Raw genomic sequence first — 24420 nt, forward strand, 5'->3', positions numbered from 1 at the left:
GGGTGCCTGGCTGGCTAAGGCCGTGGACGGCTTTCCCTTTAACAAATATGTGCCCCCAACGAACCCAACCCAACCCAACCCAACCCAACCCAACCCAACCGCAGAGTCCTCCTGGCCTCTCCTTTCTGCTTATTCCAAAGGCAGCAGGAATCAGAGGACCCCAAAAATGCCGCCAAACCAACAATTCATGCTTTGCCAGATGGGCACGCAAAGGGGCAGAGGCTCAGAGCTTTTCTGTAAAATTTGCTAGAGAGAACTTATAGGGGTGCAAATATCCACAGTGTGGGGGTCAGGTGGGATTGCTATGAGGAATTATGAAAAATGAAGCAGGCCACTGTGTCCGCAATGAAAGCATGGCGTTGACTGGGTTTGATTTGTTGACAATAGTTTCTGATCGAATCCCACAGGCCTCTCCACCTCTGCCATTTGTTTTCTCTACGCTTGACAGGCACGTATAAGCATTCTGAAACACAGGCCGGTTGCTTCACCAGGCATCCTCAGTACATAAAGATAGTAGGTTAATTTGACGTAGTTTAATCTTTAGATAGGTCTTAAGGGCCAGGAAGAGAGTGCAAATACTGCCATCAGGTCTCTCCTGTTTATGACCTCCGGGGTTTTGCTGAATGCATTCCTCCTTTTATTCCTATTTTATTTACTATGCTCAAGTAGGAAATAGTTTGTAGTTTTAACTTTAACTTTGTCTCCACGTAGGGTTTTTTGAAATGCTCAGAGGAAATCTGATTGGTTCTTATGAACACTGTGTAAAAAGTTCTTTTGTGAGTAAAACGACCTGGGCCGAGGGGTGGGCAGGAATTATTATTGGCACCTCCTCCCAGAGTCTTGCTGGTCAAGCCTCAGGTGTATTTTATTAATCAGAGTCCAATCCTTCTTTGCTTTGGGAACGCTACAGAACTCTGTGAGTTTGCTTCCTTTGTCTGTCTTGGCAGGAAGCTGTAACTAAGGTTACCAGACGTCCCCGTTTCCCGGGGACAGTCCCCGGATTTACAAATCAGTCCCAAACAAAATCCATTGAAGTTGAAAAGTGCCCCCAGATTCATTGAAAAAAATCTGGTTCCCTTATGTAACACTCTATACAGTGGTACCTCGCTTGTCGAACGCCACCTGTTCTGGAACACTGTTCGACTGCCAAAATGTTCGACAACTGAGGCACAAAGGGCAGTTGACAAAGTCAACGGAGAAAATCGGAAAAAACGCAGAGGAAGTTGTTCAACTTCCAAGGCGCGTTTGAAAATGGAAGCATATACTTCCGTGTTTTTGGCGTTCAAAAACCAAAACATTTGGCTTCCGAGACACTCGAAAACCGAGGTACCACTGTACTTCCTTCCTGCCTAAGCATCTCAATCTCTCCATCACACACCCAAGCCTGAGCTCTGCAGCTCAGACACCCTTTTGTACTTTTGAGACTTTGATAAGTTATAAACCTGCCTGCCGTTTGCTGTTATAACTGCTGCTTCAAGGCCTAGGCTATGTAAGTAAATATCACTTTTACATCTTCACAAAACAATGTGTGTGCAATTGTTATTTTTAAGGAGGCGAAATGGGGTGATATAAGGGAAAATCCACTCTGCCTTAAAGCATCCTGAATTATTGCTTCTAGAAGGTTAAATCCACCTCATCTCAGGTGTGGACCAGTATACCTGAAGAAGCGTCTCCACCCCCATTGTTCTGCCCAAACTCTGAGGTCCTCCTCTGAGGGTCTTCTGCTGATTCCCTCACTGCAAAAGGCGAAGTTACAGGAAACCAGGCAGAGGGCCTTTTCAGTAGTGGCACCCTCCCTTCAGATGTCAAGGAGATAAAGAACTACACAACTTCTAGAAAACATCTGAAGGCAGCCCTGTTTAGGGAAGCTTTTAATGCTTGATGTTTTCTTGTTCTTATATATTTTTTCCTGGAAGCCGCCCAGAGTGGCTGGGGAAGCCCAGCCAGATGGGCGGAATATAAGCGATTTTTATTATTATTATTATTATTATTATTATTATTATTATTATTATTATTATTATTATTATAGCTGCAAAGGGTGGCACTCTGCTGAATTCACTCACAGGAGCAAGGAAGGATAATAATGAAGCAATACATCTTTTCCCAGGGAAGCGGGTGGCGCTGTGGGTTAAACCACAGAGCCTAGGACTTGCCGATCAGAAGGTCAGCGGTTTGAATCCCTGCGACGGGGTGAGCTCCCGTTGCTCGGTCCCTGCTCCTGCCAACCTAGCAGTTCGAAAGCACGTCAAAGTGCAAGTAGATAAATAGGCACCGCTCCGGCGGGAAGGTAAACGGCATTTCCGTGCGCTGCTCTGGTTCGCCAGAAGCGGCTTGGTCATGCTGGCCACATGACCCGGAAAAACTGTCTGCGGACAAACGTCGGCTCCCTCGGCCAATAAAGCGAGATGAGCGCCGCAACCCCAGAGTCGGCCACGACTGGACCTAATGGTCAGGGGTCCTTTACCTTTACATCTTCTTCCAGTGTCTAAATCCATTCCTACGCAGAGGATCCCTTCATCTTCCACCAGGCCTTCCTCCCTGTCACCACACCCAGAAAAACAAGAGCTCTGCACTCACCCCAAGGCGCTCCAGAGAGCACCCGTAGTTCTGTTTCTGGAGGATGCCGTTCCGACGCACCTCGGAGCCTGTCACCAGCCAGGTCACCTTGGAGCGGAGGTCCAGAAGGGACGACGGCAGCCCCGCCACCGTGTAAGGAGCGTCCAAGGGCAGCAGGGTGGTCAGGCCCACGTGGACAGAGCCCGCCCACTTCTCGTCCAGCTCGTCAATCTTCACCTAGAGGGGGAGGGAGCAGGCAGGAGGGGAGAGCTCCACAGGGCACTTACAGTGGTCCCAATTTAGATAGTTCTATCCCTATAATTCCCAAAAGAAAAGCTTCTGGTGTTTTTTTTACAAAAGTGATTTTAAACATCCTTCCCAATTCCTTATCTATCATTTCCCAGTTACAGGTAGGTAGCCGTGTTGGTCTGCCATAGTCAAAATAAAAAAATTCCTTCCAGTAGCACCTTAAAGACCAACTAAGTTAGTTCTTGGTATGAGCTTCACGAAAGCTCATACCAAGAACTAACTTAGTTGGTCTTTAAGGTGCTACTGGAAGGAATTTTTTTATTTATCATTTCCCAGTAAGCTTTAACCTTGCTACAAGACCACCACATATGATAAAAAAAAACCTTTCTCTTTTCATTTCCAACACTTGTTTGATTTAGATTTACAGTGGTCCCTTGGTTCTCATACGCCTTGGTACTCAAACAACTTGGAACCAAAACTCTGCAAACCTGGAAGTGTTCTGGCTTGCAAACTTTTTTCGGAAGCCGATCATGCTCCATTTTCAGCGTTATTCTTCTGATTTGAGTGCCATGCTGACGATTTAAGTGTTACGCTGAGGTCTGTCTGTTTTTGCTATTTATTTTGCGTTTTTGTGGATCCCTCTTTTTGTTTTTGTGACTGTGTGGAACCCAGTTCAGCTACTGATTGATTGTGTGAGTGCAGTACATTGTTTATTGCTTTCATTTTATGTATCTATGGTCTCGTTAAGATAAAATTCATGTGAAATGGCTGTTTTAGGGGTTGTTTTTAAAAGTCTGGAACGGATTAATCCGTTTTGCATTACTTTCTATGGGAAAGCGCACCTTGGTTTTGGAATGCGCTTTAGTTTTGGAATGGACTTCTGGAACGGATGAAGTTTGAGAACCAAGGTGCCGCTGTACTTATGTTCAAATTTAAAAGCATTTGTAAGTCGCATTTGCAATTCTCCAGGCAAATTCAGTTCCAAAACTTAAGTTTTCTAAAAAAGGAACTGGGGAAGAAGAGGGAGAGATGAAGGGCAGAGAGAGGATCTGGCAGGATCTGAGATCCAGTATGGTGTAGTGGTTAAGAGCGGTAGTCTCGTAATCTGGGGAACCGGGTTCGCGTCTCCGCTCCTCCACCTGCAGCTGCTGGGTGACCTTGGGCCAGTCACACTTCTCTGAAGTCTCTCAGCCCCACTCACCTCACCGAGTGTTTGTTGTGGGGAGGAAGGGAAAGGAGAATGTTAGCCGCTTTGAGACTCCTGAAGGCGAGTGAAAGGCGGGATATCAAATCCAAACTCTTCTTCTTCAGTGCATCACAGAGAAGGATAACAGCTACAATTTTTTTCAGAACGAGGAAAGAGGAATGCTGTTGCTGAATCTGCCCAGCTCTTTCCTCCTCCAGACGCACAAGTGTTTCCTCGCGCACGCAGTCCTCACCTCAAAGATCTCATCCGTCTTCAGTTCCTTCATGCTGAAGACGATGCCGTGGCAATAGCCAGCCACCCGCATGGCCCGGCAGCCGTCGTCCTGAAAGGCCACGTTCTTGCCGCAGCTGCTGTGGAAACGGTGGGCGACGCCGGGGACTGGAGGAGGTGAAAAAGAAAGGATGGGCACAGCAGGGGACAAGCGCATGACTACGCTGGAAGACGGAGGAAGGCTGCACGGCCATAACAAAATGGGCAGGCACAAAGGATGGAAAAGATTCCAAGCCGGCTTGTGGTGGTGGCAGAAGATGTTATCTCTCGCTTGGACTACTGCAATGCGCTCTACGTGGGGCTACCTTTGAAGGTGACCCGGAAACTACAACTAATCCAGAATGCGGCAGCTAGACTGGGGACTGGGAGTGGCCGCCAGGACTACATAACACCGGTCTTGAAAGACCTTCATTGGCTCCCAGTACATTTCTGAGCACAATTCCAAGTGTTGAAGCTGACCTTGAAAGCCCTAAACGGCCTCAAAGGCCCAGTAGACCTGAAGAAGCATCTCCACCCCCATCGTTCAGCTCAGAAACGGAGGTCCAGCTCCGAGGGCCTTCTGGCGGTTCTCTTCCTGCAAGATGCGAGGTTACAGGGAACCAGGCAGAGGGCCTTCTTGGTGGTGGCGCCCGCCCTGTGGAACACCCTCCCATCAGATGTCAAGGAAAAAAGCAACGATCTGGCTTTTAGAAGACATCTGAAGGCAGCCCTGAATCGAGAAGTTTTTAATGTTTGGTGTTTTCGTTCTTTCGTTTTTTGCATTTTCAAAAACAGGAAGCATATTTAACCCCCCTTCTACCTTCCCCTCCCTCTGTCCCACTTACAACTTTGTACCAAATACTGCATGTATATATATACCATATGACTTCCCTTCCACACTTTTCCTGGTTCCAGTTACAGATAGGTAGCCGTGTTGGTCTGCCATAGTCAAAATAAAAAAATTCCTTCCAGTAGCACCTTAAAGACCAACTAAGTTAGTTCTTGGTATGAAGGATCTATATAGAAGGATCTGGCAACTTCTGTTTCAGTGTATTTGAAGAAGTGTGCATGCACACGAAAGCTCATACCAAGAACTAACTTAGTTGGTCTTTAAGGTGCTACTGAAAGGATTTTTTTTATTTTTACACTTTTCCTGGTTCCTTTTGCTTTTCTACTACTCCGCGCAATGCACATGTTTTTAATCATCCAATTTGTTATCTATTAAATACTCTATGTATTTCAACTCTTCTGGATTCACTCGAGACCTGCTAAGCTACGTATCTGTCTGTACTGGTTCTTAAAATATTCAATAAACATTATCCATTCCTCCTTATATTCCTTATCTTCCGTTTTCTCTTATCCTGTTCGTCAGACAAGCCAGTTCAGCATATTCGAACATTTTACACTGCCTTTCTTCCTTAGTGGGTACTACACTTGTTCTCCACCTTTGCGCCAATAAGGTTCTAGCTGCGGCAGTGGCATATAGTAATAATCTCTTTTGTTTTCTTGAGGCCTCCATTGTTACCATCCCCAAGAGAAAAATCTCAGGTGTTTTGGGGAAAGTTTTTAAAAAATACCTTTTTTAATTCATTATACATAGTTTCCCAATATTCCTTAATTGTTTTACAGGACCATCACATGTGAAAAAAGACCCCTTATTTTCATTACACTTCCAACATATACCTTTTTCTTTTTCGGACATTTCAAAAGAAATTTTTGCCAACCTGGTGGGTATTAAATACCATCCGTTTGATATTTTATTATGCTTTTAATTCCGTCAGAAGTGGCCCAGAGTGGCTGGGGCAACCTAGTCAAGATGGGCAGGGGACATATAATAAAATAATTATAGTTAGTGGTCCTGTACTGAGTCCAGAATAGCGCCCTGCAGGGTTCCAGGCAGGGAGCGTTCCCAGTTTTGCCTGGAGACGCTGCTGAGCATGGAAGCAGGTGTTCTCACCTGAGCAACGGTTCTTACCTGGCGAATGGATGGGGAACGACTTCTCGGTGATGTTGCTGGTGGACAGGCTGTTGTCCATTGGCCCTGTGGCACTGGTGATCGACACCTGGACGCACTGGCCGTACAGATCAACCACGGCGTAGACCTCTGCAGCGGACAGGGTGGGGGTTTTTTGGGTGGGGGGGGAGGCAGAAGGGAGAGAAAGGCTGGTTTAGCACAAAAGATGACCAAGGGTCTGGAAGCCAAGCCAGATGAGGAACGGTGGAGGGAGTTGGGCATTTTTAGGCTGGAAAGAAGGCTATCTGTCGTGGATGCTTAGTTGCGATTTCTGCACGAGAGCGGGTTGGACTACATTACTCTGGGGGTCCCTTCCAACTCTGGACAGAAGACGTCAAGGCAATATGCCGTATGCATGGCTCAATCACGGAAAGGCAAATCAAAGTCACAAGTGCTGTGAATACTTTCTTTATCCTGAGCAAACTGTTTTGTACGACTGGCTTTTCGGACTGATGAAGCGTGTAGAGAAACCTGTAATATATCCTTACCTCTCTCGCCCTGACCTAGCCACTGTGATCAACGCGACGGTCACCTCCAGACTGGATTATTGTAACTCGCTCTACGTGGGGCTGCCCTTGAGACTGACCCAGAAACTCCAGCGGGTGCAGAATGCCGCGGCGAGACTCCTTACGGGGTCCTCGCCGCAGGATCACATTCACCTGGTGCTATATGGCCTAGGACCCTCGTACCTACGGGACCGCCTCTCCTGGTATGCCCCACAGAGAAACTTACGGTCTTCAAACAAAAACACCTTGGAGGTCCCAGGCCACAGGGAGGTTAGGCTGGCCTCAACCAGAGCCAGGGCTTTTTCGGCTGTGGCCCCGATCTGGCGGAACGCTCTGTCACAAGAGACTAGGGCCCTGCGGGACTTGACATCTTTCCGCAGGGCCTGCAAGACAGAGCTGTTCCACCAAGCCTTTGGCCAAGGCACACTCTGACCCCCTCCTTTGGTAATCCTCACAGAACTCTAGCCCAATGGTTGCCATCAATTTGATTTGAACTGATATTATAATGAATTGATTTTAGAATGCTGTATTATTTTACTGTTGTTAGCTGCTCTGAGCCCGGCTTCGGCTGGGGAGGGCGGTATATAAATAAATTATTATTATTATTATTATTATTATTATTATTATTATTATTATTATTATTATTATTATTACCCTTCCCTGGCGGCAGCCCCGAGCAGGCCACCCCCTGGTCGACGCCGTTGATGAAGTAGTGCAGGTCTCCCTTGGCCGTGCGCATCATTCCAATGCGCGAACCGGTGGTCAGGGAGTCCAGGTCGCAGCCGTAATTGTTGCGCATGGTGTTCCCGTCCTGCATGATTGCTGTGCCGCTGGAAGGGAGAGAAAAAGAAAAGATGAGTCTGTGTGACGTTCCTTCCTCTTCTGTGGGATCCCCTTCCCAGCTCCAGCACTCCCACCCCAGGCAGTAGTGTCATTTTTATTATTAATAGTACAGTGGTGCCCCGCAAGACGAATGCCTCGCAAGACGGAAAACTCGCTAGACGAAAGGGTTTTCCGTTTTGGAGGTGCTTCGCAAAACGAATCTCCTATGGGCTGCTTCGCAAAATGAAAATGTCTTGCGAGTTCCTGCGGGCTTTTTCCCCTCCCCCCCTTTTCTAAGCCGCTAAGCCGCTTATCAGCTGATCCGATCAGCAGATAAGCCGCTAAAAGCCGCTAATAGCGCTAATCCGCTAATCCGTCAATGGGCTTGCTTTGCAAGAGGAAAAAACCGCTAGACGAAGAGAATCACAGAACGGATTCTTTTCGTCTTGCGAGGCACCACTGTATTTCGTTATGAAAATTTCATTTATAGGAAGCTAGAGTGAGAGAGAAGAAGAAAAAAGTGAATTCAGAATAAAAAAAGAACAAGACTGTTACCTTACCATACGTTAACATACAGATAAGTACAGTGGTACCTCAGGTTAAAAACTTAATTCGTTCTGGAGGTCCGTTCTTAACCTGATACTGTTCTTAACCTGAAGCACCACTTTAGCTAATGGGGCCTCCTGCTGCCACTGTGCCTCCAGAGCACGATTTCTGTTCTCATCCTGAAGCAAAGTTCTTAACCTGAAGCACTATTTCTGGGTTAGCAGAGTCCGTGACCTGAAGCGTCTGTATCCTGAAGCATCTGTAACCCGAGGTACCACTGTATATTCTTCCTTTCCTAATACAGTCGTTCCTCGGAAGTAAAACAGAATCCGTTCGACTTCCAAAACGTCCGGAAACCAAGGCGCAGTTTCCAATTGGCTGCAGGAAGCTCCCGCAGCCAATCAGAAGCTGCAGAACCCGCGTCAGACGTTCGGGTTCCAAAGAACATTTGCAAAGTAGAACACTCGCTTCCAGGTTTGCGGCGTTCGTGTGGATCCAGAATTGGCTCCACAGTCACTTACGGACTCATTGTTAAAGACAATCTTACTCGGCTATGAGGGATCGCAGAAGAAGAAGAAGAAGAAGAAGAAGAAGAAGAAGAAGAAGAAGAAGAAGAAGGGGCGTTATTTGCAAATGATATTCTTCTGTTTATTTCAAAGCCTCTAATCGGTATCCCTAATCCGACTGATGCTTTTGGCACTGGGGTAAAGATTCGCCGGCCCTACTAGCCACTGTGTGCGTGAAAACTGCGAAACAGCCCTGGTTGCCAGGCCAGATTTGGGGTGGGGGCACCTGCAGCTTGTAAGATCAGCCCTGCAGCAGCCAGATCAGGACAAAAGCTGCCCCCCCCCCAACGTCCTGCCTCCCTCAGTGGCTCAGGCAGAAGATGTCCATCATGCGGCGCCTGAAAGCCAGACTCTGCCCCAGGTCGCTGCCCTTTTGCAGCACCTTTCCTCTGACACTGCGCCGGGACTGTCCACAAGGGCATGGGCAAGGTTAAAACCTTTTGATTTAAACCCAGGTGTTTGAATACAGTGGTACCTCGGGTTAAGTACTTAATTCGTTCCGGAGGTCCGTTCTCAACCTGAAACTGTTCTTAACCTGAAGCACCATTTTAGCTAATGGGGCCTCCTGCTGCTGCCACGCTGCCGGAGCACGATTTCTGTTCTCATCCTGAAGCAAAGTTCTTAACCTGAAGCACTATTTCTGGGTTAGCGGAGTCTGTAACCTGAAGCGTATGTAACCTGAAGTGTATGCAACCCGAGGTACCACTGTATCAGGGTATTTTTAAATGGGTGCCATTGATTTTTACAGTTGGCGCCTATTATAACGTTTCAGGCATTTTGAAATGTTGTTATACACAGCCCAGAAATCCACTTTAGGGTGGTGGTGAAGGGGAATTATTGTTTTGTTTCATTCTTGTTCTTGTTTTTATTATGTACTTTGTGCTTTTTTGCTGTGAAATGCTCTGATATCTGTGGAGAAAGGGTGGTATACACATTTTTAAAATAATAATAATAGTAATAATAGTAATTTTTAATAATAATAATAATAGCTCCCAGTACGCTTCCGAGCACAATTCAAAGTGAAGATGCTGACCTTGAAAGCCCTAAACGGCCTCAAAGGCCCAGGATACCTGAAGGAACGTCTCCACCCCCATCGTTCTGCCCAGACACTGAGGTCCAGCTCTGAGGGCCTTCTGGAGGTTCCCTCCCTGCGAGAAGCCAAGTTACAGGGAACCAGGCAGAGGGCCTTCTCGGTGGTGGCCCCTGCCCTGTGGAATGCCCTCCCACCAGATGTCAAAGAGAAAAATAACTACCAAACTTTTAGAAGACATCTAAAGGCAGCCCTGTTTAGGGAAGCTTTTAACGTTTAATAGGTTATTGTATTTTAGTGTTTTGTTGGAAGCCGCCCCAGAGTGACTGGGGAAACCCAGCCAGATGGGTGGGGTGTAAATAGTATTATTATTATTATTATTATTATTATTATTATTATTATTATTATTATTATTAACAAGATTCCAAAGTACGGGTTAAGCATTCTAGAGGGGAAGGACTGTGCCACGTAGCTGTTTCTCAGCCTGTTATCATTTCTTGCCCTGCAAACGAGTGTCTCTTGTTGCCAGTTCTCCCCCCTGCCCCTGGCAGTGTGGTCTAATAATAATAATAATAATAATAATAATAATAATAATAATAATAATTTATTATTTATACCCCGCCATTCTGGCTGGGTTTCCCCAGCCACTCTGGGCGGCTTCCAAAAGAATACTAAAATACTGTGATACATCAAACATTAAAAGCTTCCCTAAACAGGGCTGCCTTCAGATGTCTTCTAAAAGTCTGGGAGTTGTTGTTCTCTTTGACATCTGGTGGGAGGGCGTTCCACAGGGCAGGGGCCACTACCGAGAAGGCCCTCTGCCTGGTTCCCTGTAACTTGGCTTCTCGAAGGGAGGGAACCGCCAGAAGGCCCTCGGTGCTGGACCTCAGTGTCCGTGGTGTAGTGGTTAGAGCAGTGCTTTCTCAAACTCGGGTGTCCAGCTGTTGTTGGAACTACAAATCCCATCATCCCTAGCTAAGCAGGGCCAGTGAGCAAGGATGATGGGAGTTGTAGTCCAACAGGTAGCTGGGAACCCGAGTTTGAGAAACACTGGGCCGGAGCGCCAGGCAGGGACCTGGGACACAGGGGTTCAAACCCCTTCTCAGCCATGATGCTGAGTGATTTTGGGCTAGACACTCACTCTCAGCCTAGCCTACCTCTTAGGGTTGTTGTGAGGATAAAAAAAAGGGGGGAGAACTACGTACACTTCCTTAAGCTCCGTGGGGGAAAAGCGGAGTGTGGCGTTTGCCTCCTAGGTGGGTCATAAGGAAAGGATTAAAATGAGTGTGATGTGATTGGCCAGTGAGAATGTAAGGGGGGAGTAAAAGTTAGAGTGGGAGGTTTTGAAAGTCAGTTGAGGTTTGGGAGTTGAGAGTTGAGGTTTCGGAGTTGGAGAAGGAAGAGGGAGGATTAGGTGTTGGTTGGTAGAGTTGTACTGTGAGAGAGTGAGAGGAATTGTTAGGTGGAGTCAGATAGATGGTTGGAATAATCAGTTTGGAGTTGTTAGGAACTAAGATTAAGAAACTGACAAGAGAAAAATAAACCGAAACCATACGCTTGTTCCTGCATTTAAAAATAAACTTGATTATTTGCTCATGTTAACAACTGCCTGGACTCCGTGTCCCCCCGTGAGAAGCGGGGTGGTGGCAGCGAAGAAAGCAATCGCAGTGGTGGCAAACGGTCAATAGACCGTCAAACGTCCGGGGACCATGTGTGATCGCCACAGTGAGACATAAACAAAATACATAATAATTATTTTTACTCACCTTAGCATCCACGTGTCGTAATCGATATCGGTCATCGTGTTGGGGAACTCCAGGTCCTCTGGACGGATGGCAGTGACCCCTGGGAAGGGGGGGTAGAGAGAAGGGGGGCGGTTAAAGAAGTGTAGGGATCAGGTGGGATTGCTATGAGGAATTATAAAAAATATGGAGCAAGCCATTTGTGTCAGGAATGAAAGCATTGCGTTGACTGGGTTTGACACATTTTGATATGATTTTTCACCAATCCATGCCTCTGCATCCCTGACCTATTTCTCTTGCTTGGCAAGTCATGTACACAGCCCAGTTGCCAGTTGCTTCATCAGGCATCCTCAGTACATAAATATAGTAAGTTACTTTGATGTAGTTTAATCTTAGGGGCCAGGACACGGGTGGCGCTGTGGGTTAAACCACTGAGCCTAGGACTTGCCAATCAGAAGGTTGGTGGTTCGAATCCCCGTGACGGGGTGAGCTCCCGTTGCTCGGTCCCTGCTCCTGCCAACCTAGCAGTTCGAAAGCACCTCAAAGTGCAAGTAGATAAATAGGTACCGCTCCGGCAGGAAGGTAAATGGCGTTTCCATGCGCTGCTCTGGTTTGCCAGAAGTGGCTTAGTCCTGCTGGCCACGTGACCCGGAAGCTGTATGCCGGCTCCCTCGGCCAGTAAAGCGAGATGAGCGCTGCAACCCCAGAGTCGGCCACAACTGGACCTAATGGTCAGGGGTCCCTTTACCTTTACCTTTAGGGGCCAGGAAGAGAGTTCACAAGGAGATGGCAAATACTCTTTCTTACAAACACTGTGTAAAAAGTTCTTTTGTGAATAAAACGACCTGGGCCAGAGGGTGGACAGGAATTATTATTATACACACTCCTCCCAGAGTCTTGGGACGTGGGTGGCGCTGTGGGTTAAACCAGAGCCTAGGACTTGCCGATCACAAGGTTGGCGGTTCGAATCCCTGCAACATAGTGAGCTCCCGTTGCTGAGTCCCTGCTCCTGCCAACCTAGCAGTTCGAAAGCACGTCAAAGTGCAAGTAGATAAATAGGTACTGCTCCGGCGGGAAGGTAAACGGCGTTTCCTTGTGCTGCTCTGGTTCGCCAGAAGCGGCTTAGTCATGCTGGCCACATGACCTGGAAGCTGGACGCCGGCTCCCTCGGCCAGTAAAGCGAGATGAGTGCCGCAACCCCAGAGTCGGTCACGACTGGACCTAATGGTCAGGGTCCCTTTACCTTTTTACCTGGTCTTGTTGTTTCAAGCCTCTGTGTGTTATTAATCAGAGTCTAAAGCTTCCTTTGCTTTGGGAACGCCACAAGAAGAGTCAACGCCCCTCCGAGGGAAGAAGGAGAGGCTATTTTGCTCCTTTTCAACCTCCCTGTATTCCTCACCTGCTTCGATGGAGCCAGACCAGCGATCCACCATCTTTTGAATGACGATCTCAAAGAGCTCCCCGTCTCGGAGGGGCCTGCAGTGGAATAAAAGGAGGGCCCCCCCTTTAATAACTCTTTCCAGAGAAGCTCTGGCAGGAAGTAAAATAACTTGGTTTAACTGTATACAACTGGGGCAATGGACAAGGAAGGGGTTAAGGGAAAACAAGAACTGCAAAGAGTAAACAAAATTTGAAAAAAGACTATTAAAAGGGGAGATAATGAAGAAAACATAGATATAAAAAGGGAAACCAGTGAAATTTGTAAAATATTAGTAGAAATGGAAAATCAACAAGATCAATTAAAAGTGGGGGGGAAGGAGACAACAGGTCAGATAGATGGTCAAAGCTGGGGTGAAATATGGGAGAATCGTATGTTGCAAAATGCTGCCTATAAGGATAAAGGAAAATTATTATAAATTAGTTTGGAGATGGCATTTAACACCAATCAGATTTAATCAATCAAACAAGGACTATTCGGCGTTATGTTGGAGGGGATGCCAGGAAACCGGGAATTATGTTCACATGTGGTGGGGGTGTAAATATGTACATTTTTTCTGGCAAAGGGGGTTTAAGGAGATAACAGAAATCACTGAGTTAAAGATGACCCAGAGACCAGAGGTAGCATTATTTTCGAATTACGATGGGGTGGAAGGTTCACAGGGTACGAAGGACTTGCTCACAAATTTATTGATAGCTGCACTAGTTATCATAGCTAGGAAGTGGAAGGGGCAAGGGGAATATAAAATGGAAGAATAGTTTAAAGAGGTGTGGGATATAGCTATTAATTATAAATTAACATGTGCTATTAAAGACAGGGAATACACAGGAGGAATTATTTTGAGGATATACGGAAGGTGTTTGTAGAATTTGTAGTGTTAAAACAGAAAGGGGTCGAACCATCGCAAGAGGTGTTGAAATTTTGGGAAGTCAGTGCCCAAAAATGGAAGGAGGATAATCTACCTACCAAAAAATGGCAGGTAAAGATGATGGACTACACCAAATTGGCAAAAATGACCGGGAAAATCAGAGATCAAGAGGACAATAAATTTAACAAAGAATGGGAATTTTTTTAAAGTTTCTTGAAAGAACACTGTAAACAAGTGAAAACATTAGCAGGATTTTGAAAACACTTGCAATGACGAGAGAATATGGCCCAAAAAAAATGAGTTTAAGAAAATACGGAGAATATGATATGATGCAGTTTGAAAAGAATATCTGGGAAAACCATGGAGGGAGGGAGGGAAGTTTAGGAATTCTGAGAATTCTATTTGTAAAATGATTGTGATTTATGTATGATGATAAGAGCTGAAAGTGAAAATGAATTTAAAAAATGTTTTAAAAAAAATTTGGGGGGGGAGTTGGATAGTTACAATGGGAGTGGAGTGCACATTTTTATTCTGATTTATTTATTCTCATTACTTTGTCAAAATAAAAAATAAAATGATATGAAAAAGAACTCTTTTGCATAACATTAAACCACAGTTTAGTGTTACAGCCAAACACATCTACCAGCCCTGAACACAGAAAGGTTTTGCTCTGAGCCAAACCCATTCTTGACATGTACAGAAAAAGGACAAAATAAAAAAATTCCTTCCAGTAGCACCTTAAAGACCAACTAAGTTAGTTCTTGGTATGAGCTTTCGTGTGCATGCACACTAAAGCTCATACCAAGAACTAACTTAGTTGGTCTTTAAGGTGCTACTGGAAGGAATTTTTTTATTTTGACTATGGCAGACCAACACGGCTACCTATCTACTACTAGAAAAAGGACAGTCCTGCTATTTAAACACGGATCTCTTAAAGATTTGCTGGGTGCAAACCGTTTCCCATGCTTCTAAGCCTCAGGCTGCGGTGCAATTCCCTGAAAGGAGGCGCATTGTTTTGGGACTGGCAGGGGAAGAGAAGCGCCGCTGCCTGCCTCCGCTCGCCCACTCACCGGTTCGAGATGACGATGGCGTCGTTGAACTCGCTCCGGCAGTTCTGCCGCAGTGCCGTGCGCCCGCCGTTGGTGATGACGGCGTTGTTGCCGTGCAGGTGGTGGAAACGCAGGTCACTCCCGGAGGCCACTGAGGAGGGGCTGCTGGGAGACAGCTGGTTGTTGCCTTCCGATACGTCGTCGGGGAGAGGAAGGAGATCTGGGGGAGAAAGGGCGGAAGGGAAGGAGGTCAATTTTCTGTTTTGCAATTTAGAATACTCATTTAAACATCCTTAAAATATCAATGACTTCCCTTCTTCTCTATCCATGGCTCGTTTTCCATATCATTAAATCCCTGCATATTTTACATAAACCAAACCATTCACTATTCCATTATTACATCCCACAAAAGTCATTTACACTGTTGAATTTATCTTAATGCTGCCAACGTTTTCAAGTGTACACAATTTCCCCCTAATAATAATAATAATAATAATAATAATAATAATAATAATTATTATTTTTATTTATACCTCGCCATCCCCAACCAGAACCGGGCTCGGGTCGGCTAACACCAATAAAATTACAATAAAAATATAATAGAAAGGGGGGGGGTCAATTTAAAATACAGGTTAAAATACAATTTAAAATACAGCCTCATTTTAAGAGTTGCTCATAAATCAAAACCATAAGGGGAGGGAAACATAAGGGTCAGACCGAGTCCAAACCAAAGGCCAGGCGGAACAGCTCTGTCTTGCAGGCCCTGCGGAAAGATGTCAAGTCCCGCAGGGCCCTGGTCTCTTGGGACGGAGCGTTCCACCAAGTCGGGGCCAGTACTGAAAAGGCCCTGGCCCTAGCTGAGACCAATCTAACCACCTTGCGACTTGGGACTGCCAAATAAATATTTTCCAGTCTCTTCTAAATGTATGTTCTTCTGGTTCTCTTATTCTATATGTTAAGTCTGCAAGCTGCGCATATTCCATCATATTGCTATTCTTCTTTGGTTATGACCTTGCTCGTTTTCCATTTTGGGGCTAACAAAACACAGGCTGAAGTAGTGCCATACATAAATAACCTTTTTTGACACCTGGGAATTTCCATCTGAATTATCCCCAACAAAAAGGACCATGGACTCTTGTTGTTTTTTGGAAAAGTGCTTTTGAACATTTTAAAAAAGTCATCATGGACTATTTCCCGATACTCTTTTACCCTTTCACAGGTCCACCACATATAAAAGAACGTTCCCCCAACCTCATTGCATCTCCATCGCAATGGTTCAGTTTTATACATCTTAGCAAGCCTAAGGTAAAGGTAAAGGGACCCCTGACCATGAGGTCCAGTCGTGGCCGACTCTGGAGTTGCGGCGCTCATCTCGCTTTACTGGCCAAGGGAGCCAGCGTACAGCTTCCGGGTCATGTGGCCAGCAGGACTAAGCCACTTCTGGCGAACCAGAGCAGCTCACGGAAACGCCGTTTACCTTCCCACCGGAGCGGTACCTATTTATCTACTTGCACTTCATGCTTTCGAACTGCTAGGTTGGCAGGAGCAGGGACTGAGCAACGGGAGCTCACCCCGTCGTGGGGATTCAAACCGCCAACCTTCTGATCGGCAAGTCCTAGGCTTTGTGGTTTAACCCACAGCGCCACCCACGTCCCTTTTGTTAGCAAGCCTGGTCGGAGTTAAATAGCATCTTAAGGACCCACACTGAAACGCCCTGATGCCTGAAGCCGCCGCAAACAACGTCACCGCCCCAAACCTGTTTCCCGCAACCCCACGTCCCTGTCGGAACTCCACTCAGCCAAGCCGATAAGGCCTCTCTTCCTCCGAGTTGAGCCTCTGAAACACCTCCAACGTGTTTAATGACCTGAGCCTTTGATAAGGCCTCAAGCACATTCTATCCAGCAGGGTTGCCAGCACAGGGAAGGATGAGATAGTATGAGCTACATGTTAAAGAGTTTTATTTCTAAACTACGCAGAACAGAAAGGACATCCTCTCTCTATGAAAGCAGAGAGCAACTGAACAAAGGAACCAGGAAACCAGGAACGCCACAGCCGTCTCTAGTCTCCCGTGAGACTTCCAACAGCCTGGACTGTCTCTGGTGAGGAGATTTCACCCCTCCCATATCCAAGAATCTGCTGATGTTCTCTGCTGATTCTCCAGAGAGGAGGGGGCGGTTTCTGCTCTCTACTTATTTCGCTCCACCTCACATCAAAGAGAGAGAGAGACTGAGTGTTAGAGAGAGATTGTATGTATAGATAAGGTTGCTGCTAAGAGCAGCTGCAGACACTCAGTGCAGTTCAGCATTTTGGCTTAGACTCTGTTTAGCTCTGTATATAGTTTGTATTATACAGTGGTGCCCCGCAAGATGAATGCCTCGCAAGACGGAAAACTCGCTAGACGAAAGAGTTTTCCGTTTTGGACGTGCTTCGCAAAATGAATTTCCTATGGGCTTGCTTCGCAAATCGACAATGTCTTGCGAGTTCCTGCTGGTTTTTTTCCCCTTCCCCCCCTTTTTCTAAGCCGCTTATCAGCTGATCTGATCAGCAGATAAGCCGCTAAAAGCCGCTAATAGCGCTAATCCGTCAATGGGCTTGCTTCGCAAGACGAAAAAACCGCTAGATGAAGAGAAACACAGAACGGATTCTTTTCGTCTTGCGAGGCACCACTGTAGTTGTAGATAGAATAAAGAAGATATTCTACAGAGCTGCTCTCCGAGTCATTTATGCTCTGCTATACTCTGCCGTACTCTGCTGTGCGACGACTGTCTTCTTGTTGGAGTGAATCCGGTGCTCACAACTCTAAGCTGTGAGTCCACAGCACTTTGACCAGTTCCTGTGCAGAAGGTGGTCTCTGGAAGTGCTACCCATCTCGCCGAGCCCAGTCGGGGCTGAAGTGTGTGAGTCCAGTTAGTGGCACTGGCTCAAAGGCGATGCTGACATCTGGAACGTAAACACAGTCCTGTGACTCCAAGCAGCTGCTCAGAAACTAACAACCCCTACTTACCTGTGTCATCCACAATAGTAGCCTGAGCTGCCTGCCCGTACAGGTCCACCACGGCGTAGATGTTGGGCGGGACATTCCACGCGGCAGGGCCCTGCGCCACCCCATTGACGAAGAAGTGCAACGTCCCGTCTTCCTTGCGCACGACGCCCACAGTGTCTCCTGCCTGAGGGAGGGAGGAAGAAGAAAAATCAGACAGGACAAAAGAGGGAGGGGGCTTCCAGAATTTGAGTCCCGCTGGATGAGGCCAGCGGCCCACCTAGTCCACCATCTTGTTTTCACAGCAGCCAACCAGATGCCCATCGTGGGAAACCTGTTGGCAGGATCTGTGCGCAAGAGCAACTCTCTCCTGTTGCGGGAATTTATGTATAGGTTGGGGGGGGGGTGTTTGCCCCTCCAGCAGATATCATGCACATGCAGCCCATTACCAAAATCAGCACAGTCACTTTTGTGACTTTTGTGATTTGTCCCCACAAAACACTTCATCACAGTTTCTTCCTGTCTATTCAAAGGGCCTTTGCTGCACGATACCAAATGTAAGAATTCACTGATCAATGTATCTCTGTACTGGCTCACTGGGAAAACTTCAGAAATGCATATAGACCTGTGAGCTCAGCTCCTCAGCAGCCCCTCTGCCTGAGTGATAACCCCTGGCATCCTGAGTGCCAGACAGGTAGCCATTCCAGAAATAACAAACCCAGATGAAGACAAAAGGGTGTGATGAACTTGGCTGGGAAACAGGGAAATGTAAATATCTCTTTTGTTTCACTTGATGGGTGTTTGGTGGAGGGCAAGGGGAACCATGGGGCAGGGTCCAGGATGCTCAGATTACTGCCACCAGACCTCCCCTTTCATGATGTAACCGTGATGTACGAGTGATGTAGTTTGGGGGGGGTGTAACATGGGGATGAGCAGCTAATAAAAATTTGGGGGCTCTTTTGTTCAGGGTTTCCATCTTGTTCCACCTGGTGGCAGGTGGGAGTCCTGTCGCAACAGTCTTAATAAAGACCAAGCCTACTGGCTGCTGTTTTGCTCCAATTTTCCTGGTTGGTGTCCTTGTTTTTTGTCCAAGGGAGCCCTCAGAGTTCTTCGTTAACACTCCCTCCTGTGCAATTCAGAAGCATTGCTAGCAGCCACTGAAAGCCTTCTCCCCCGTGAACCGGTCTTATTTGCCGAAACATCTGCAGAGGCCTAATGGAACAGATTCAGCCTTTCTCAGTCTTGGGTCCCCGGGTGTTGCTGGACTACAACTCCCATCATCCCTGACCACGGGCCAGGAATGATGGGAGTTGTAGTCCAACAAGGAGGATAGCTCCATTGGTCACAGCAGGGTGCGGATAATGCCAAGGTTGCAGGTTCAATCCCCTGTAAAGGGCAGCTGCAGATTCCTGCATTGCAGGGCGTTGGACTAGATCAGGCATAGGCAAACTTGGCCCTCCAGATGTTTTGGGACTACAACTCCCATCATCCCTGACCACCGGTCCTGTTAGCTAGGGATGATGGGAGCTGTAGTCCCAAAACATCTGGAGGGCCAAGTTTGCCTATGCCTGGACTAGAGGATCCTCAGGGTATGATCTATGAACATTTATGGACCCAAGATTGAGAAAGGAGACCTTAAGGAGACCTTAAAAAGATGTTCTGAGTGGCGGTTTTAACTTTAAGCTGCTACAGTGGTACCTCGGGTTAAGAACTTAATTCGTCCCGGAGGTCTGTTCTTAACCTGAAACTGTTCTTAACCTGAAGCACCACTTTAGCCAATGGGGCCTCCCACTGCTGCAGCGCCACCGAAGCACGATTTCTGTTCTCATCCTGAAGCAAAGTTCTTAACCCGAGGTACTATTTCTGGGTTAGCGGAGTCTGTAACCTGAAGTGTATGTAACCCGAGATACCACTGTATTGTGCTTTTCGCCAGAAAATGACAATGATTTTAAATTATGTTTATTATATGTGAAAAAGATATACTCTAAAAAATAAAATAAGCCCATTTTTTTTTCTTTTCAAGCAGTAAGAGATCTCCTCAGCTTTACTAGAGTTGCAGATAGAAAACCTTTGCTGAGTTCAAATCTGGAGACCAGTCATACCTGCTTCTGTGATCTCCCTTCGCTAATGCAGGGGGCTGAACATTGTTTGATTTGATTTTCTACATTTTTCCATTTTCCATTTTTCTACATTTTCCATGCTGCTTTGGAATTCTATGTTGCAAAGCTGCTTACAAATGATAATTAACGACAAAGCAATAGAGTATCACAAATACAACGTAAATCATGTGTAGAAGTAAACCCCACAGGTTCTGAATACTTCTTGTCTATTATTATTGTAGTTATTTCCCCACTCCCAAAAAAAACCTCACCTTCAAGCGGTCCAGGTTGTGGCCATATTCGTCCAAGATGGTTGTTCCATTGTGCATCACCCCGTTCCCCGTCATCATCCAGGTACCTGTGGGAGGTCAGGAGTAAGACAGGAGAACGGACAAGTGAGAAAGGATGGGAGAAGGAGACTTCGAATCCCAGGAATTCATTTACAAGAAAGTCCGCAAACCAAACAGGTTTCCAGTCCTCATGATCAGCAAAATGAAAAAAACGGGACCATGCAGATCCATCGAGTTTTCCTAGGTTGCCATAAGGCTGCAATTGGTGCCCATCTACTACCAAGCCAGGACTAAGTTTTAATAAATTAAATAAGCTAATAAATTGCATTGATTTGCAAAGCCCTGAACCACTTAGGTCCGGGAGACTGCCAGAACCCTTGTATCCCTGCTTGACCACTGAGATCACCTGCAGGAGCATCGCTGGGCATACCCCGAAGTCGGCGAAGCCCGTTTGATGACAACAATGACAAACTGAGCCTTCAGTGTCATCGGCCCAGTCCTGAGGAACCCTCTGCCACCAGAGATTCAGCAGGAGACCTCTGTGCCAACTTTTAAAACGCCTGCTGAAAACATTACAGTGGTACTTCAGTTTACGAACTTAATCTGTTCCGGAAGTCCGTTCTTAAACCGAAATTGTTCTTAAACCGAGGCGTGCTTTCCCTAACGAGGCCTCCTGCCGCTGGTGCCCTTACACTGTTCGGATTCCGTTCTTAGACCGAGGCCACGTTTGCAAACCAGGACACTATTTCCAGTTTTGCAGAGTTGATAAACCAAATCGTTCGTTAACAGGGCTGTTCTTAAATCGAGGTTCCACTGTATTTTTTACCTCGCAAGGCCTGTGCGGGAAATTAAGAGTGCATCCTTCCGCGATGGTTAACCAATGTGTCTTTTTAACTTTTGACAGTTAACACTTCAGACATCTCCCCCTTGAGAAACAGATGGGGGATTAAGCGTTGGAAAAGAGAAGTGGGGGACTCCCTCGCCCCCAACACACAGAACCAAGAAAAGCTGAAATGAACAGGAAAAAATGTTTAAGCCTTTCTTTTGGGAATTTTAAGTGTCGAAATCCCAAGGGAGCAGAAAAGACTATTTATGTACGCAACCACGGCTGCGCAATTGCTACTAGCCCAGAGGTGGAAAGAATAAAAAGTCTCAGTTGGAGAAGAATGGCAGATCAAGTTGATGGATTATGCAGAAATGGCAAAAATGACTGGAAGAATCAGAAATCAGGAAGAACAAAATTTTAATAATGGGGAAAATTTATAATTTATCTGAAAAAATCATTGTAAACAGTTAAAAACATTAGTAGGAGTGGAATACCACTTGGTGAATTTTGGATATAATGGAGATGTAAAAGATTTGGATTATTATAAAATATGCAGGAGGAAAGGACTAACGATAGGACCTACAAAGAGGAGAACGGAAGCCCCGGAGATTCTGTGGAATCTTGTTTCTAAATTGTATGTTGGTATGTGATTGTAAAACTTTAATTTGAAAAACCCAAATAAATAAATGTACAAAAAAAGAGCAAAAGTTGGAGGTGGTGCTGTTCCCACCACGGCCACTAGGAGGCCCCAGCGGCGAGAGGGCCTCTCACCTGATCGCAGGTTGGTCATGGTGGATGGCAGCTGCAGGTAAGTGGGGTTGTGGGTGGTGACGCCAATCTCGATGGAGCCGGCCCACTTGTCCACCATCTTGTCGATGCGCACCTGGAAGACCTCGCCGTTGCGCAGCGGCCGGTTGCTGAGGACCACGCCGTGGTTAAAATCGTCCGTGGCGCTGGAGGGATGAGAGGGCCGTTAAAGAGCGGCCACAGTTGGAGGGGCTTGTCAAAGATCAGGGCTGAGAGCGGCTGGCTCTGGGGAGCAGCCCTGCTTACAAACACGCCTTGTGCAGGGGTCGGAATACAGTGGTACCTCAGGTTAAGAACTTAATTTGTTCTGGAGGTCCGTTCTTAATCTGAAACTGTTCTTAATCTGACGCACCACTTTAGCTAATGGGGCCTCCTGCTGTCCACCTGGTACGCAGGATGAGACCCTCCCTGCCCGCTGTCTGTCTCGCCAGAGTGGTGCATGCTCTAGTTATCTCCCGCTTGGACTACTGCAATGCGCTCCACGTGGGGCTACCTTTGAAGGTGACTCGAAAACTACAACTAATCCAGAATGTGGCAGCTAGACTGGGGACTGGGAGCGGCCGCCAAGACCACATAACACCGGTCTTGAAAGACCTACTTTGGCTCCCAGTACGTTTCCGAGCACAATTCAAAGTGTTGGTGCTGACCTTGAAAGCCCTAAACGGCCTCGGTCCAGTATATCTGAAGGAGCGTCTCCACCCCCATCGTTCTGCCCGGACACTGAGGTCCAGCGCCGAGGGCCTTCTGGCGGTTCCCTCATTGCGAGAAGCAAAGCTACAGGGAACCAGGCAGAGGGCCTTCTCGGTGGTGGCGCCCGCCCTGTGGAACGCCCTCCCATCAGATGTCAAAGTGATAAACAACTACCTGACATTCAGAAGACATCTTAAGGCAGCCCTGTTTAGGGAAGTTTTTAATGTGTGACATTTTAGTGTATTTTTGGTTTCTATGGAAGCCGCCCAGAGTGGCTGGGGAGGCCCAGCCAGATGGGCGGGGTACAAATAATAAATTATTATTATTATTATTATTATTATTTCTGTTCTCATCCTGAAACAAAGTTCTTAACCCGAGGTACTATTTCTGGGTTAGCGGAGTCTGTAAACTGAAGCGTCTGTAACCCGAGGTACCACTGTACAGCTCCTTCTGCTTCAAGTACTATCTCCACCAGGGTTTCTACAACTCAGGCCTCCAGCTGTTGTTGGACTACAACTCCCATCACCCTCGACTGCTGGTCCTGCCAGATTGAGGTTGAATCCTGACAAGACAGAAGTACAGCTTTGGGGGACAGGGGGCGGGCAGGTGTGGAGGACTCCCTGGTCCTGAATGGGGCAACTGTGCCCCCGAAGGACCAGGTGCGCAGCCTGGGAGCCATTCTGGACTCACAGCTGTCCATGCAGGCGCAGGTCAGTTCTGTGTCCAGGACAGCTGTCTACCGGCTCCATCTGGTACGCAGGATGAGACCCTACATGCCCGCAGACTGTGGTACCAGAGTGGTGCATGTTCTGGTAATCTCCCACTTGGACTACTGCCACACGCTCTACGTGGGGCAATTAATCCAGAATGTGGCAGCTAGACTGGGGACTGGGAGCGGCCACCAAGACCACGTGACACCGGTCTTGAAAGACCGAAATTGGCTCCCATTACATTTCCGAGCACAATTCAAAGTGTTGGTGGAACGTCCTCCCACCAGATGTCAAGGGAAGAAACAACTATCTGACTTTTAGAAGAAATCTGAAGGGAGCTCTGTTTAGGGAAGTTTTTAATGACTGGTGTTTTCTCATGTTTTTAATATCCTGTTGGAAGCCGCCCAGAGTGGCTTGTAGTCAAACGACAGCTGGAGGTAGGGCTGGGAGGGACCCCCGTCCGCCAAACCTGGAGAGGCGGTCACTGCATTAGAGACACCAGCCGTGTGTCTTGGTGCAAGGCTGCCCCCTCCGTCCCCGGAATAAGAAGGGCTTCGCGGCACGTACTGGGGACGCAGGGCGGTTCGTCCCTCGTTGATGATGGCGGCCTTCTGCCCGCAATTCGGGTGGAAGAGGAGACGCTCTGGCTCGGGCTCACTCCCCGTGGCATCGATGGCGCGGCGCCCAACGTCCGGCGAGAGAGCCCTCATGATGGCGTTGTTACGCCGGAGGCGGTCGCTGTGGTTGTGGTTGTGCACGATGGTGACCTTCACCGCCATGCCGTAGAGGTCCACCACACCATAGACCACGAGTGGGGTGAGAGTGGTCGCCACGCCTGGAAGGAAGCGGGGAGAGAATTGGAGGATGAATGGCGGCTAACAAATTGAGGTTGAATCCTGACAAGACAGAAGTAATGTTTTGGGGGGACGGAGGCGGGCGGGTGTGGGGGACTCCCTGGTCCTGAATGGGGCAACTGTGTCCCCAAAGGACCAGGTGCGCAGCCTGGGAGTCGTTTTGGACTCACCGCTGTCCAGGGAGGCGCAGGTCAATTCTGTGTCCAGGGCGGCTGTCTACCAGCTCCATCTGGTACACAGAATGAGACCCTCCCTGCCCGCAGACTCTCTTGCCAGAGTGGTGCATGCTCTAGTTATCTCCCGCTTGGACTACTGCGATGCG

At 47.4% G+C, this 24420-nt stretch overlaps 1 protein-coding gene across 1 annotated transcript in view; it reads right to left on the bottom strand.

Annotated features, from left to right (window-relative positions):
• The window catches only part of NEURL4 (neuralized E3 ubiquitin protein ligase 4), a gene marked incomplete at its 5' end in the record, with an annotated part of 67548 nt that overhangs the window by 19393 nt on the left and 23735 nt on the right, over positions 1-24420 (bottom strand). Inside the window, 11 exons of the mRNA XM_081167670.1 lie at positions 2578-2793; positions 4245-4390; positions 6237-6365; positions 7436-7611; positions 11512-11590; positions 12887-12963; positions 14864-15062; positions 17847-18009; positions 20194-20279; positions 21809-21990; positions 23812-24079. Coding sequence (XP_081023796.1) covers positions 2578-2793; positions 4245-4390; positions 6237-6365; positions 7436-7611; positions 11512-11590; positions 12887-12963; positions 14864-15062; positions 17847-18009; positions 20194-20279; positions 21809-21990; positions 23812-24079 — 1721 coding nt within the window. The remainder of the gene's footprint in view (positions 1-2577; positions 2794-4244; positions 4391-6236; positions 6366-7435; positions 7612-11511; positions 11591-12886; positions 12964-14863; positions 15063-17846; positions 18010-20193; positions 20280-21808; positions 21991-23811; positions 24080-24420) is intronic.

Source organism: Podarcis bocagei (genome assembly GCF_964188305.1).
Source record: "Podarcis bocagei genome assembly, chromosome: 13".
Lineage (NCBI taxonomy): Eukaryota > Metazoa > Chordata > Lepidosauria > Squamata > Lacertidae > Podarcis > Podarcis bocagei.